The sequence below is a fragment of the Eurytemora carolleeae genome, unplaced genomic scaffold (assembly GCF_000591075.1).
Source record: "Eurytemora carolleeae unplaced genomic scaffold, Eaff_2.0 scaffold197, whole genome shotgun sequence".
Classification (NCBI taxonomy): Eukaryota; Metazoa; Arthropoda; class Copepoda; order Calanoida; family Temoridae; genus Eurytemora; species Eurytemora carolleeae.
Window position 1 is genome coordinate 337,953 of NW_019396181.1, and position 16,961 is coordinate 354,913.

Sequence of the window (16,961 nt, forward strand, 5' to 3'; positions counted from 1 at the left end):
TCCCCCCTGTATACCCTCCATACTAGTATACAGTCCCTTTAAATGGTTCCCCCCTGTATACCCTCCATACTAGTATTCAGTCTCTTTAAATGTAATGTGGTTCCCCCTGTATACCCTCCATACTAGAATACAGTCCCTTTAAATGTAATGTGGTTCCCCCTGTATACCCTTCATACTAGTATACAGTCCCTTTAAATGTAATGTGGTTCCCCCTGTATCCTACTGTTTAAACTTCCCGACAAATTATTTAAATAAATGAATCCCCCGCAGGGGCCCCACGGGGGCACATCAGACATCCCCTCCCCCGTCTTCCATCCCTCACACGCATCATTACCACCCCCTCCCCCTCTATTTCTTCCATTATAGAAAAATTGCGTATTTTTCTTATTGCAGCAATTTTTCAAGTCCATACATGTACTTTTCAGGTGCATACATGTACTTTTCAGGTGCATACATGTACTTTTCAGGTGCATAGATGTACTTTTCAGGTGCATACATGTACTTTTTGCGTTTACAAGTTACCAAAAACGTTGTCTAGTCTTTTCACCTTACTACAAAGTTTTCGTAAATTTTGCTTTGCTTTATGTTGACTACCTCACTAAAAAGATCTTTGTTTTAACCCCCTCCCTAATAGAGAGCTTTGTTTTGACCACCTCACTAATAGAGAGCTTTGTTTTGACCACCTCACTAATAGAGAGCTTTGATTTGACCACCTCACTGAAAGAGAGCTTTGTTTTGACAACCTCACTAATAGAGAGCTTTGTTTTGACCACCTCACTAAAAGAGAGCTTTGTTTTGACAACCTCACTAAAAGAGAGCTTTGTTTTGACCACCTCACTAATAGAGAGCTTTGTTTTGACCACCTAACTAATAAAGAGCTTTGTTTTGACCACCTCACTAATAGAGAGCTTTGTTTTGACCACTTCACTAAGAGAGAGTTTTGTTTTGACCACCTCCCTGATAGATAGCTTTGTTTTGACCACCTCACTATTAATAAAAAGCTTTTTTTACCACTTAGAACCTCAATTTTCTAGACAGCATATAAACAACTAACTTCATACATTACTAGACTAAACATTTTAAGCCAAAAAAACGACAATATCTTCCACAACTTTGAGGGTCACTTGAAATTACGCTTACACAGTCCCTTTAAAGACCAATTGGAGATTTCTAGTCTCTTGAAGGTTTCAAATCTTTCATAAATTGTAAGAGTTTATGGAAAACAATTTTCACAACCTTATTTCATGATAATCTTGGAATTAAACAACGTTTCTCGAAGGCTGCACCTTTTCGAAGGATTTAACACTATCGTGAATTTATAAAGATTGTTGTTAAAAAATTAGAATATAATACAGAATTGAGTTGCAAGTTAAATTATAAATCAAAAATTGCCTCTATTTTTATTATTTGTTGTTATTTCTATTATTATTTAGATAATTATTTACAAATCATTTTTGTTATTCAATTGTTTATAGTGTTGTTTGTAGTACACAGTTAATTTAAACTAATCAATATATTAGTTTTGCAAATTTTCTGCCTGACGTGAAATCAGTTAAAAATTACAAGGATGGGATGCTTGCTGACGATAGATGATACACAGCGATATTTGAAACCTTGCACACACTCATGCATAGTTTGTACGGGTTGATAACATTTGCAACAAAAAATGATTTGAAAAATATTCGGCAAATTGGGGGAAACATTATAATATTAACTTTTTGCACTTGCTTTTTGAGTTTTAAGGTTTGAAAAATACAATTCTACAGTTTGTAAATGAAAAAAGCCTAAAAGTTTAAAGTTTGAGTTGAAAGTAGGTACATGTTGTACGTCTGTCGTCTCACAATGGGCATTGGGAGTTAACACAAAACATATCTAAATGTTTTTGTAAAAAGTTTGAAAAAAAATGAAAAATATTTAAAAGAACTCTTATAGATTATATATAAATTAAGTTACAGATAATACTAAGCATATTTTTTACATTATGTAACAATTTCCTCCTTTCACCCCAGATTAACCAGAGTGCGCAGCATTCGATTTTTTTCTATTTAAAATCAAACGTATTTTGGTCTATAATTCAACAATCTTTTACCTTACAGATTTGTTTATTCTACTTTTTCATTCAAAATGCATATCCCGACAAAAACGTATAAAAGGAAAAAGGCTAAAAAATTATGTTTAATGGGTAAAATTGTGATCGAAAGTCACAGCTTTCTGGAATATTGAAATAACCGTTAAATCCACGTGCTTTAAGTCTCTGCAGCACATATCCGCATGTCACTTTAGAAGAGAAACATAAATAATCAATTTTTTACAAGAAAATCAGGGATATCCCGTTTATTCTTGAGGATACAAAGCTTTCAAGAATAACATTGTGAATCGGACATGGAAGGCTCACTAGAAATTTCATCTTTAGTCCCTTTAAATGTAATGTGGTTCCCCCCTGTATACCCTCCATACTAGTTTACAGTCCCTTTAAATGTAATGGGGTTCCCCCTTGTATACCCTCCATACTAGTATACAGTCCCTTTAAATGGTTCCCCCCTGTATACCCTCCATACTAGTATACAGTCCCTTTAAATGGTTCCCCCCTGTATACCCTCCATACTAGTATACAGTCCCTTTAAATGTAATGTGGTTCCCTCTGTATACCCTCCATACTAGTATACTGTCCCTTTAAATGTAATGTGGTTCCCCCTGTATACCCTCCATACTAGTATACAGTCCCTTTAAATGGTTCCCCCCTGTATACCCTCCATACTAGTATTCAGTCTCTTTAAATGTAATGTGGTTCCCCCTGTATACCCTCCATACTAGAATACAGTCCCTTTAAATGTAATGTGGTTCCCCCTGTATACCCTCCATACTAGTATACAGTCCCTTTAAATGTAATGTGGTTCCCCCTGTATACCCTCCATACTAGAATACAGTCCCTTTAAATGTAATGTGGTTCCCCCTGTATACCCTTCATACTAGTATACAGTCCCTTTAAATGTAATGTGGTTCCCCCTGTATACCCTCCATACTAGTATAGAGTGAAAGGTGTACAGTGCCACATTTACAAAGATAAATGTTGAAATTATTCTCTAGACTAACAATAGAATCTAGTTAAAATATATTTTATTCAATATAACTCGGACTTTTTCTAAACAAATAAAATAAAAGTGTATCGTGTTTGGAATACAACTTAAACCATTCAGATTTTACATTCAGATCTTTTTTAAGGGGTTGGGAGGGGGGGGGGGGTAAAATTAATTTCAGAACTATTGATTTTTCATTGATAATTAGATTAAAAAGCTACAGATGAAAAGGATTCTACTAAATTTCCGGGAAATGCGTTTCCTCCGTACAGTGGTATCCTGAAAACAGTGGTAAACATGTCGTTTTCCTTTAATTATGATATATTTCTCAGGATTTGGTTAATTTATTGATAAAAACGAAGAAGAGATATTTTTTATAAATCACAAGACTTTATGGATGATTTTTGGTCAAGAATAAAAAATAAAATTTTACAAGAATAAATATTTGTATACACCCTGTACATATCGGGAGTTGGATTGGATAATGGGTATAAGCGTGACACACATGATAATCTAAGTATTGGTAAACCCCTCCCCTCCCCTTTAAAGATGTGAAGGGGGGGGGGAGGAATGACAAGGAAACATGGGGAGGAGGGGATAAATGAACAGTATCCAAACACAGAAGGGTCCCCTTTCACAGCCTTTTGTTCGGCGTCATCCCCCCATAGCCCCCCAGCGTCATCCCTCCCCCCTACCCATTCCGCCCCCCCCCCCGGGGGCAGATGGTTGTGCGACTCATGCTGCACACGTCGCAAAATAAATCTATCTAATATTCAATATATCTAATTATTTCGGGGGGACATTTTTCATTTAACTTTCACACCCTGCAGCAGTAAAACTTATTTTGCACGGAGAACCAAGAAACAGTGGAATTATCGTCGTCTTCTCTTTTATTATGAAATATTGTTAAGATTGGAAATATTTCTAACAAAGTTCTCTGAACATTAATACTGTTTATAATGTATTATACATTGTAAAATTACAGTAAATATTATCCGTGGGTACTGGTTGCCCCTTTTTACTTTGTTGTTTATCAGTGTACTGCACTGTTTACAATCTGATTAACCCAGCTCCACGCGTTTAGTTTAGATCTATTACCCAAACAATTATCAGGTATAAATCATATTCAATTGTCCAGAAAATTGTTATGCAGTTTTGTTACAAATGAATTGTTAGATCAGAGGGCGCCGTTCAGAGGGGTTAGGTATTATATTTTCTTATAATTGATGTAAATTATTCATCTAATATATTCTTTATAGAATTTGGTAACTTGGGTGAGATTGTTGCACAGCCTTGGGAAGTACTCGGGTTCGGTGCAAAAGCCTCTGTACAATAGAGAACTCATACATGTCCTCTACTTGTACATGCTAATATCCTCCATCACCAACAACAGCGAGACGAACAACTACAAGTAATATTATCTTTTTGTATAAACTGGTTTAAAATAAATGTTGAATAGTGTAACATGTCATTTAATTATCATCACATAGCCAAACCAAATGCACTGATTAGTTTGGCAGATCTAACTCGTCTTTTTGTATAAATAACCTCTTGGTAGTTTATACTACAATTACAGATATTATATTTACACTTTGCATTTGCAACAGTTGAAAATTACAAAACCCTAGGCGACATTTTTTCAGAAAAAGGACATATTTATTAAAAGGACTTGACATATATATGAAAAGAACTGACATCTTTATAAAAAGGACCTACATACTTTTTATTCTTAAAAATTAAAAAAACGACAATATCTTCCACATTATAGATCAGATAAAGGTTTTAAGGGCACCGTTGTGAATCAGGCATTACAATCTGTTTTGCATGCAGGGTCACTTGAAATTACGTTTACTGGTCCTTTAACCATAATATGAGTTTTGATATGTAAGGAATAATGGGGGGGGGGGGAGGGGGGATAAGAATGATGCAAATTGTAAGACCTATTTTTATTTAATATTCTTGGATTTTGTTCAAAGCTTTTGACGTCCATATTTTTTGCTTTTTACAATACACATTTTATAATATTTGTTATTTATGTGACAAATATATAATTTATGCTAAATTCATTCTTAAAATGTTTTCAACTCAAATGTAAAATAAAATGTACGACCATCTTCTATTCAAATTGCACAATACACATATGTAAAGATATTCTTCCTCAAAATATTCGTTGTTAAAATATGTGTTGTTAAAATATGTGTTGTTAAAATATTTGTTGTTAAAATGTTTGTTGTTAAAATTTTTTTAAAAAAAACATTTGTTGTTAACCTAGGCCCAAACGAATTATTAAAACGAATATATTAAAGGGACCCTCCAGGGAAAGATGTACGATTCGCAACAGTACCTCAGAAACCTCCATCTGAAAGTGGAAGATATTGTCGTTTTTGTTGGTTGCAAAGTGTAATTCAGATAATTCTAACATGTTTTCCTGCAGTAAAAATGCGCAAGTCACTTTTGTAGAGAAACCACAATTAAAAATAATCAGAGCTGGGAACTTTTGAATGGTGGATATCAGGATTAAAGCTTGATCCACTCTTTTTCTTAATCTCAAGATTAAAAAATGCTTGTTCTCCTCATGTTATTAATCTCCAGATTAATTAACCGATCGGGATTAAGGATATCCCATTCTAAAGTTTTCAGCTCAGTTTTCAAAATATTGATATATCATGCATATACTTGATCAGACAAAGCTTTTAGGGGTAAATCGGTCATTGCCATCTTTGCAAGAAGGGTTACTTAAGAAATTACGCTTACAGTCCCTTTAACCGTTTTAATCTTTTTATTTGGCATAATATCTTATGTCAAAGTACAGATTTGTACAAAGCAAAAAAAAGTAAAAAAGCAAAAAAAATTTTTTTTGAAATATGGGAAACATCTCATGGTTTCCTAAAACGTCTCAAAACCTTGACTGTTTCAAAATTAAACTGAATCGTCTCAAAACTTTGAATTTGTTTAAAAGCGAACTTTAGTTTTAGTTTGAAGCTTTAAAGGTGTGTGGACTACAGGCTTGTATATCGTATTTAAGTATATAACTTGAAGTCTCTATTTGTTAGAACAATGAAACATACAACTATAAATTGTCAAGCATATTGTTCAAGTAATTTACATTTAAACAGTTATGGGGGCTCCGCTGTGAGGTTATGTCGGTGTAAGGTGGTGGGGAGGGGGGGGGAGGGAGTGGTGAGGAAAGGGGAGTGGATGGAGATCAATAACAAAAAAGAATATTTTACGGTTGTTTCTTTATATTTTTAAATAATGGTGTCGAACCACAAATAAAACGAAATAACTTATTGTATATGCTTATAAACTATGGGGTTAAAAAAGTCCAGTGCTTGCATCCCTTTTCGCTTTCTTTATCTAAAAATTGGCCTAGTTTTTAAACCCATTTATCTTTCATATACTCAATAAGCGAGCTTAAACCTATCCTTTAGGTGAGCTTATACTGAGCCACACTGAGCCATGCTTTGATGTTTACTTCAAAACAGAGTTAGTAGAATATAAACATTGCTCAGAGAATCTAAAACTAATTTTCAGAATTCATTTTACAGGTTTTGCCTTCTTCTTCACTTGTTTTTAGATGTAAACCAAACCCTTCATAATCAGATTTTTTCATTTCAGATATTTCTAAAATAGACATTTTATCTAGCAAATTTAACCGTAGAACATTAATTTTACAGGACATTTTTATACAGGACATTTTTATACAGGACATTTATCCTTCAAGACGTTTATTCTTCATGACATTATCCTTCAGGGCATGACTAAAGGAGATTTATTTTACAGGAAATTTTTCTACAGGAAATTTATCCTTCAGGACATTAATCCTACAAGGCTACAGTACATTATATAACAGGACATTTATTCTACAGGACATTTATTCTACAGGACATTTTTCTACAGGACATTTATCCAACAGGCCATTTATCCTACACTACATTGTACAACAGGACATTTATTCCACATGACATTTATCCTTCAGGACATTTATCCTTCAGGACATTTATCCTTCAGGACATTTATCCTATAACAGGACGTTAATCCTACATGACATTTGTACAACAGGACATTTATGCCACAGGACATTTATTCGACAGGACATTTATTCTACAAGACATTTATTCTACAGGACATTTATCCTTTAAAGAGGACATTTTTCTTGTTTATCTATAAGGTAGAACATAGGAAATCTGTTTCAAAAACATTTATGTACAAGTAGCTATAGACTCTATGACATCAAGCCATAATTCCAAAGATTTTTTTCTCGGTAAAACTGACAATCTTTAATATATACGAGACATAAATAAACCTCTTAACCCTATATTAAAACAAATCTCTCTAGAGGTGGCAGCATTTTTATTTTTTATTTTGACAATGCATGTTTTCTCGTTCAATCATATTTTGACATCTGAAGAGCTTGAGATAGAATATATTTTTCCTGTGAAACTTCGATAGAAATATGTTACACAATTCGTACAAAAAAGCGTCAAAATAAGAACATTTTATTTCAATTCGATTTGATAGGATTTCATACATTTTTGAAAAACACTATTAGCTTGAAGTGATGTCAGTTAAGAAAGTTTTTTAAATAAAAAAAAGTTGTGTTAAAGGGAGTGTTTTCATAATACTGCATTCTCAGCTCAACTACCATGTCTAGCCAGACACTCCATTTTAGTTTTTTTTTGTTCAAAAATACTTTTTTCTTCTAAGTTTTGTGTGATATTAATTTAAAACAGGAAGTGTAAATATAACATGTATGTTTAATTTATCAGTCAGCAAAAATAATTGCTAAGCCAAACACCAAAAGTGTGTAAAAAATAAGCATGAATTAATAAGTTTAGAAACAAAATTAAAAAAGGATAGTATACGTATGAGAGGGGGGGGGGGATATTTTAAGAGATGATGAAAAAAATCTTTAAAATAATCCATTAATGAAAAATAATAATAAAAACGTTGATGCATAAGTTTTGAAATCTTTGACTTTGAAAAAAAACTGTTTTAAAAATTGCGATTAAGAAAAAATTGTGAAATCCTTAATGTTTAAAACTGTCAGTTTTCAAGGCTCAGGTTTCAAACAAATCTTTTTCGGAAATTAACTTTATTTAAAAAATGTCTAGAATAACTAAAATACAACAGATTCCTTCAGTTCTATTCAGCAGGCCAAACAGATCTTTTTTAAATTGCAATGATTGCAAAAATAAATTGCGAATGCCTTGGCAACGTTCTGTGCAAAGCATGAGTTGAAATAATATTTATGCATTACAGGCTTTTATTTTGCACTGTTTAATGAGCATTTAGATAAAAATGGTGATCTTAACTATTATAGAATCACTAAATATAACAATCATTAAAATTACTCACGATATAAATATTAAATGCAAAAATAATATTAAATGATATATTGCAACACTTTTTATTGAAAACTTTAAAAAAATCATGAATCTCAGATTAAAAACGTAGATACATTAATTTCCTAATTAAATTTTAAATTTTACCTTTAAAAGTCTTAATCTGTTCACTTTTTCTAACTACATTTAATTAAACAAATTCACACTTTTTCACGAAACATAAAATCACTCTACTTCACACTTCTCTTCACCAGTTGTAGTAAAACTGAGCGTAAATTGTGAAAGCCCGGAGAATCTTGGAGAGAATCCTGTCGATCCGGTACAAACAGATTTGTAGTAGAAGGTGTCGGGGCAGTACAGTAGGTGGGTGTCGGACCAGTGCACAAATATCTGTAGGCGGGTGTCAAACCGGTACCCTGAGATATATGGGTGGACGTCGAACCGGTACGACTACATTCAACACTGCCATGAGTTAAGGTGGATGGCAACACCCGTGCTTCCGGTTTAAGTCAGTTCAGTGTAAAACCTATTGAATCCAATTCTCGAGGTTGCGTGATTTCTCAACCCATCCTTAAAGAATATTTTTAGCTGTAATGTATTTTGTTGAGACACAGCTAACAATAACGGAGGAATTATTAGCAGGCCTCGGCCAAAACTAGTCTCTTGATTTTGAGAAATTCTCAATTTTAATCTTGAGAACAGATTGGGAACAGCATGCAGGTCCCAACAATTTCCTGAGCAAGACATTCAGATGATTGGTCTGGTCAGATGCCACCAATTCCAGATAATTTTAAAAGAAAAGATTTTAGAGAAATGGTGATGTGAAAATTCAGAGAAATTCTGGAGAAATAGTCTTTCGAAATTTAAGACAAATTCTAGATACTGTCTCAATAAATTGTAGAAAAATTTTAAGATTTGGTCACCCATTTGGGAGATTACTTTGGAGTTTGAAAAGAGATTCTGAATACTTGGCGTAGAAAAAATCCAAAAAAATTTTAACTTGATGCTGTAAAAATTACAGAGAAATTCTAAGAACAGTTCACAGTACACAGTACACTGGTTACCGATCTTTTTTTCAGTGCTATTGTGATAGTGACTAGCTAGAACAGAACTACTCCTGTATAGCTACTATCTTCGTGAGTTCTTCTTTAGAGTTGAAACTATAGTGTTTAAAACGATATTTATTCACAGGTTGAAGCAACATATAGAATATAATTATTGGCTTACTAGGTATTAGTGTGTTAACTGAGAATAGAGGAATATTGATTAAAGGGCCTGTAAAGGAAAAATGAAAAGGGGTATAGGCTGAAAGCTAATCACTTTAGCTCTTGATCGTGACCCATGAAAGTTTTATCTGATGTTCCTGTCTCGAGAAATTGATATAAAACTGTGTTAAAATTACACGAAAGTTCATATATGTAAAATTTAGAAAATCTTAAACTTAAAACACGTGACCAGAACTATCACCAATGGCAGAGCAGTATACTGGTCAAGTGTCTCCGCCTGTATCACTGCACTGCACTGCCATTGGTGGAATTTCTGGTCAAGCAATACGGACGTATTAATAATATTATGAATTGAATCTATAAAAAATAGAAATAACAAATATAAAATTAGAATTGGAGTAAACCTAAGTTACAATTAGCTTTCTCTGGGATATCATTGTTTTCAGAATGGTTGCATATTTGCTGAATTTGATCTTCTTAAACCCACTACTTTTATACAAAATTGTATATATAATAATTTTCGTATAAATTTGACAAAGTTGTAAATCAATTTCTCGAGATAGGAACATCAGATATAACTTTCATGGGTCGCGATCAAGAGCTAAAATGATTAGCTTTCAGCCTATACCCCCTTTCATTTTTCCCTTACAGTCCCTTTAAGGCAAAAGTTAGATGTTGCTACAGAAACGTAGTTCATACCTAAAGTTAGAAATAGCTAATAAATAGCTTGAAAGATGAAATGCATATAGCAGAAATAATAACAAGAGCTATTAAATAGCTCAAAGGGATTGAAGCTTAAAGCAGAAATTGACTTGAATCATAAATATATAAAACTAAGTTAATGTCTAAAGCAGAAACAGTACGAGTATAGCACCCCCTAGATTATTGGTTTGTATATTGGTTGAGGATACTTGTTTCATGGTTCAATTCAACAATATTAAAAATACATTCTACAAATTCAAGTAAACACATATTACATCTATCTATTATGACATCCCAATAACACGAATGTTACCAGGAAACCACCCCTCCCTGAAACCCTCTGCCTCCCTGATGAGTACATGGGTCACAGAGTTAGCATGACATGTGCAATGATATTGTTATGCCCGAGTGGCAGTAGGTGAGGCCGTGAAACCCCAACTATCGTGGCTTGTATCTACAGCCTCAACAATATTAAAGATACATTTTATAAATTCAAGTAAACACATATATATTACATATAAACAATCATATTATATAATTACATTACCAACATCTTAAAGGGAGTGTTCGCGAAAAATGAAAGGGGGTATAGGCTTAATGCGATAAAAAAGCGCTTTTGATCGCTACTAATCTTACTTCTATCTGTTGCGTCTGCAAGGAGAAAATTGTTAAAGACGTATCATACCGAATAACTTAGCGGCCATACAAATTGAGAAAATTGCAACATACTACTTAGACCGTAAAAAATCAATTTAATTTCAAACAAATCATTTAGATATTACAACCTATAGTCATCGATTATCTTTCGCCACATTTGTATATAGTTTATGCTTTGCAGACAAGTTCGGTAAACTTTACACACACTCTTTTGGAACAGACACACAACATGACTACAGTCAAGGAAATTGCACAACAATGTTGTCAATTATAATTAGGATTGAATAATGTCTATTTTATTGTAAACTTATTTTTAAGAAAACAATTAACAATAAACAAAATGTACTTCCTAAACAGTACAAATACCGAGATTCGTATTGTACTGTATATATCTTCAGTGCACACCCTCGGTTCGGTAAACTTTACACACACTCTTTTGGTACAGACACACACACATGACGTATATATAAATATGCGTCTTTTCCACGAGTTGTCTGTGAAATTCTATTCATTGAATTTTGAAAAACTCAAGTTATCCTTTAGGGTTTCCTAAAAAATCTAGCTAATTTGGTTCAGCCGCTTGGGCAGCTATAACATATATATCACAAAAGTATATGAGCGAAAAGCTTCTTTTAAAGATATAAAATGAATTTGTTTCCAGGATTTATTGTTTATTTAAAACACTGTGTTGATGAAAGTTCAATCATAGAGTGTAGAGTGTAGAGTGTAGAATGTAGAGTGTTGAGTGTAAAGTGTAGAGTGTAGAGTGTAGAGTGTAGAGTGTAGAGTGTAGAGTGTAGAGTGTAGAGTGTAGAGTGTAGAGTGTAGAGTGTAGAGTGTAGAGTGTAGAGTGTAGAGTGTAGAGTGTAGAGTGTAGAGTGTAGAGTGTAGAGTGTAGAGTGTAGAGTGTAGAGTGTAGAGTGTAGAGTGTAGAGTGTAGAGTGTAGAGTGTAGAGTGTAGAGTGTANAATAATAATAATAATAATAATAATAATAATGATGATATAATAGCAATGAAAATTCAACTCTATACAAATGTGGCGAAAGATAATCTATGACCATAGGGTGTAATATCTGAATGATTTGTTTGAAATGAAATAGATTTTTTTATGGTCTAAGTCGTATGTTGCATCTTTCTGAATTTGTATGGATACAACGTTCTTCGGTATTAGTCGTTTTTAACAATTTTCTCCTTATAGACGCATCAGATAGAAGTAAGATTAGAAGCGATCAAAAGCGCTTTTTTATCTCATTAAGCCTATACCCCCTTTCATTTTTCGCGAACACTCCCTTTAACCTGTTAAAAAATGTAGTATTATTATAGAAGTGAAAAAATTAAAATGTCGTGGACTTGGGCTGGGTTCTGGAAGGATGATCCTGTTTTTAGGTAAATAATATACCAGGCTTTGCAGAGAGCGTCAAGCACATCTTTCTTACAAATATTGACAAAATATCGCAGATTTTCCTATTTTTAATGATGGACTTTTAAAAAATGTTGAAGTTGTAATTATTTTACGCAAAATTCTCTAGTACTTTAAATCCTCCTTGGGTTTATGTGATTTGCCACAAAAATATGGGGCCCCGTCAGCTGAACCGTTTAACGTTTTTTTTTGATAAAAACAGACAAGCTAAACATTGCATTCTAATATTATTATACAGAGTTGTCCATAAAGGGGGATAAGATTACTTCAATAGCGTAAACCTGTAATTGGGTTAGTTTCAAGAAAGCTCATATGCTTCTTGTTTGCATTTTGTTATCAGATAACTTTTTATAATATGTAGCCAAAAATATATGTTAGGGAAAAAATTTACTGTCATCCTTTTTGTGTACATTTAATATTACTTTAAAATCCAGTGTAAACTTAATTTTGATTTTTAAATATTTATACAGTGATAACCAGACAACTGTGGAATAATTTAGCTCTTCATTTTAATTATAAATTATAAAATATGTAATTAGTAACTGAAGAACTTCTTAAAATTGTTTCTGAATGGAATTAAGTTTGAGTCCCTGTTATATCTCTGCAACCCGATGTCTTATAGACATTTCATATTTTAAACTTTGAATTCTGTTAGATCAAATAGTCAAAGTTTGAAATATTTAGGATTTACACCATAAGGTTGCAAAGACATAAGGATTATAAACTTTGAAATTGTTGCAAAGACTTAGTTTCTTTAATTAATCACAAATTATAAAATCCTTTTCATGATTAAAATATATAAACAAAATCTCTCCTCCTCATTATATAACAATTTAAAGTTTTTATATTAATATTAATTTTATTAGATATAAAGGAGATGAATTCTTCCAATCTGGAAGACACAAGGTGAGTTAAAGTGAGAAAAACAAATAAAAATTTATATTTTAAAATGCAAATTATGTGAAAAAATTTTACTTCAGGGTGAAATGAATTTTTCTTATGTTTATTTTTTGAGAATAAAGCTGTTTAACATTTAAGATATTTAGGCTGAAGAAAGGTTTTGGAAGAACTATATTCATCAAAACGGTTCTCAGAAGTTAATCCACAAGCTAAGGTAACTTCCTGAATTGCGGGAAAAAATCTAATTTTTTCTAATTAATCTATTTTAGAGATATTTCGGAAGTAGAAGAAAAAGAAAATGAAAGCCAATCTAAGAAAGAACAAGGTAAAAATTGAAAACATTTTTTGTAAAAACTAAAAAGGTCAAAATCACACAAAAAAATTGAATGTGTTAAAACATTTTTTTCTTCTAAAAGCTAAACAACTAAAGAAACTATGAGATTGCAAAGTTGTACTAGTTATTTAGAACAAAATAAATGTCATTTTTTAATAACTTTAACGAACAATTTTACAAAAAGAAAAGTCTGAAAAGAACATAATTTTGATTTTAATTATAATTGCATTGCAAGTTATCTTTAAGATTTTATCAAAATGACAAATTATTATAAAAGAAGAGAAGAAGGAAAAGGAGGATGTTGAAAAGGAAGAGAATGAATACGAGCTGAGGGTTCAGGAGCTGGAGAGAAGAAAAAGAGAAATGGATTTTTTACTCGAAGATCTGAAAAGATTTAGGAAAAGTTAATTTTTGTGAAAAAGTAAAAATAAATTTTAAAAAGAATTTCAGCTTGATTTCCATAATCTTAAAAAAAAAACTAAATGCAAAATTTTTAATTTAAGATTTACATATTTACACATCGATAATCCGAAATATACAGGAACTCCCCCCCTAAAACTGTGAAATATGAATCCCAGTTTTAGATTCAAGTTATGATTTAAAATGTCCAGAAAGAAAAAAATCCTTTGCAAAAAATAGTAAAAACCTTTGTACATTACATCAACAAATTTAATCAAAAGCCAAAGGAATTGAGTCTTTGGAACAAAATCAAATCTTTAAACCTCAATATCTTTAGAACTCGATGTTGTAAACCTTTGATATTTCAAACTCAGCTTATTTGATCTAACAGAATTCATAGTTTGAAATGTCTAAGGCCTGCAACATTCGATTCCAAAGATATAGTGATTAGAAAATCAGAGTTTGTTGCAAAGACTCAATTCCTTTCTTTACATTTCTAAATTCTAAATAAGTTAAATTTTACTGGCAAATAAAATGGCACTCCCTAAACACACAAAAAAATATATCTAAGGCGCAGCAAATATGATGACGATATAAGTGAGTTCACATGTGCCAGCTGTTCAAGATGCATAAGAAAACCAGGTGAGCAAATCCTCAAAAAAATATTTTGAAACTCAAGGATTTTTTTATGTATTAAAAAGAAAACGTGGATTTAATTCAAAGATTGTTTAATTATAATAGACCAAAGCACGTTTAATTTCAAATAAAAGAAACCGAATGCTTCTCAATATGGTTAATCCGGGGTGAAAGACGCACAATGATCCAATGCTAATTGGAACCTACAAGTTTGACAATTTTTCTTGGAAAAGGGTTAATTATCTAATCAAAGTAAGAATCGATTAAAACTTGATTTTAAAAAGAGCTTACTATTAACCTGTTTTGAAAGCGTTAACACATACCATATAATTTTGATTTAAGGAAAAAATTGCTTTTGATAATTATCATTACATACCCAAAGAACTTCTAAAAATTATCAACATTTTGAAATATTCAAGGATCAGCTGATATGTTAAGTCCTCCAATAGGAAGCCCAGATAAACTGGTTTATCCAATCACAAGAAAGGAACCTGTTCAACGAATGGAAAAGCTCGAGACAGTTTATCCTCAGAACAATTGTCTCACTGCCTCAGCTCCAAACAACCAAGAAAGATGGTCATCCAGAGTTGGGTAAAACCCGTAAAAGTTTCACTTTAATACAAAGGAGTACCTACAAAAGATGACATTTTAAATACTAAATAATGCTCTGCCCAAACGGCTGGACCAACTAGGCTGATTTTTTTTGAGAAAATCCATGGGTAACAAAAAAAGATTTTTTCTCAAATGTGTTTTTAAAATTACATTGTCAACGCCGGGTATTTCAACTAGTAATTATTAAGACTTGACAGTAAAATCTGGCCTGTAAAAGAGCATCTAAGCGATCTACAGCATTGATTTGGTCAAGAAAAGACCAGTTTAAATTGTTGCAAAAGTGTTGCAAAATTCAAGATTAAAGAAAAAAGTCTTGATAAATTTATTACAGTCGTTGTTCAATTCTCATAATTTGTGGGAAACCCTGTATAAAATTCATAAATAAACCATTAATATTTATATATGTAAAACTGTAGCAAGCTAACCAATATTTTTACAGTGATAACTAGAAAAATCTGGAATATGAAGTCGACTTTTAGACTCAGGTTATGACAGGTTAAATAGTCCAATGAACATGAGACACAGCAATTGTGCAGTGTAAATGTCGTCTTCCTATTTTATAGTTTTCTGGTTATCACTGTATGTAAAAGATGAAATGTAATCAAACTTATTTACCATAACATTTTGTTAACCTTCAGGTGATGGGTCAGATATATTATTTAACCTTTGGAAAAAATGTTAAAGGGAGTTATTGGGAATTTTGAAACCCTTTAAACATTTCAGAACATTCCTTTAATATGACATGTATCATATGTTTGTTAACCATCATTCTAAAAATAAAAATATAAATAATCTGTTCAATGGGTATACTAACTGCTAAATTAATTGTCAGAAAGTTGTCCAAATTCTACCCTGATTTAGTGAGTTGTGGCTGAAATTTGTATTTAACATTGAAAACGTTTTAAGTAACCTTTCAATTATCCTGTCACATTTTATTTACATTAGTACCCTTTAAACCTTTATCCAAGTAATAACGAGGGAGATATCGTCGGGTTTTTTGCCTTTTTGTGTAATTCTGTTAAATTCTTTAATCTCTCTGGTGTACGAATCATTAAATGAAGTTCTTAATTAAACAAAGGTTTAAAGGTTTAAACCAAACCGATGTGAAAGGCTAATTAAAAATTACATTTAGTTATAGAATCATGGGGAAAAAAATCATAAACCTCTTTGTTAGATGAGTTCGGTTTCTACAATTTTAAATTTTAATCCGACAGAATTTTGGTCGATAACTGCAAACAACCTTTAAATTTACAGAGTTATATTTTAATAGTTTTTCATTGAAAACGCTAAAGAGTAGAACTAAAAATTACAAGTTTATGTTTGATTGGTAAAACTTGAAAGTCACAGTTTGCTGGAATAAAAACTGAACTGTTAAATCTGCCTCCCTCTTCTTTTCAAAAGAAAAATGTCTGATAGAACTGACATAAATTTCTCTCAACTTCAGGGCCGGAACCATTACAAACAATGAATTCTCGAAAGAATACTTAAATGCATAGATATGATCTAATTAACAGATATCTTCTCTCTCCAGTGAAATTTCCACAGTAAGAAATAATAACGTTTGGGTTTTGTCATCTTCTTTTTTATTAATTATTATGACATGTTGTAATTTTCATTTAAACTATTTTTTAAAAAGTGAACATTTTATAGAT

The 16,961-nt window shown here is 32.0% G+C and overlaps 2 protein-coding genes across 2 annotated transcripts in view; one reads left to right on the plus strand and one right to left on the minus strand.

Moving 5' to 3' along the window:
• LOC111697402 (roundabout homolog 2) overlaps positions 1-8,682 on the minus strand; it is a 63,757-nt gene extending 55,075 nt beyond the window's left edge. Inside the window, exon 1 of the mRNA XM_023467414.1 lies at positions 8,570-8,682. The gene's annotated coding sequence lies outside the window, so the exon portion shown is untranslated. The remainder of the gene's footprint in view (positions 1-8,569) is intronic.
• A 3,617-nt stretch (positions 8,683-12,299) lies between these two features.
• LOC111697414 (protein disconnected) lies at positions 12,300-15,708 on the plus strand. Its single transcript, XM_023467433.1, has 7 exons — positions 12,300-12,394; positions 13,295-13,334; positions 13,475-13,542; positions 13,598-13,653; positions 13,940-14,060; positions 14,633-14,703; positions 15,117-15,708. Exons 1-7 carry the CDS (start codon positions 12,348-12,350, stop codon positions 15,290-15,292), a joined length of 579 nt encoding a protein of 192 aa, XP_023323201.1. The 5' UTR covers positions 12,300-12,347; the 3' UTR covers positions 15,293-15,708.
• The last annotated feature ends 1,253 nt before the right edge of the window (positions 15,709-16,961 follow it).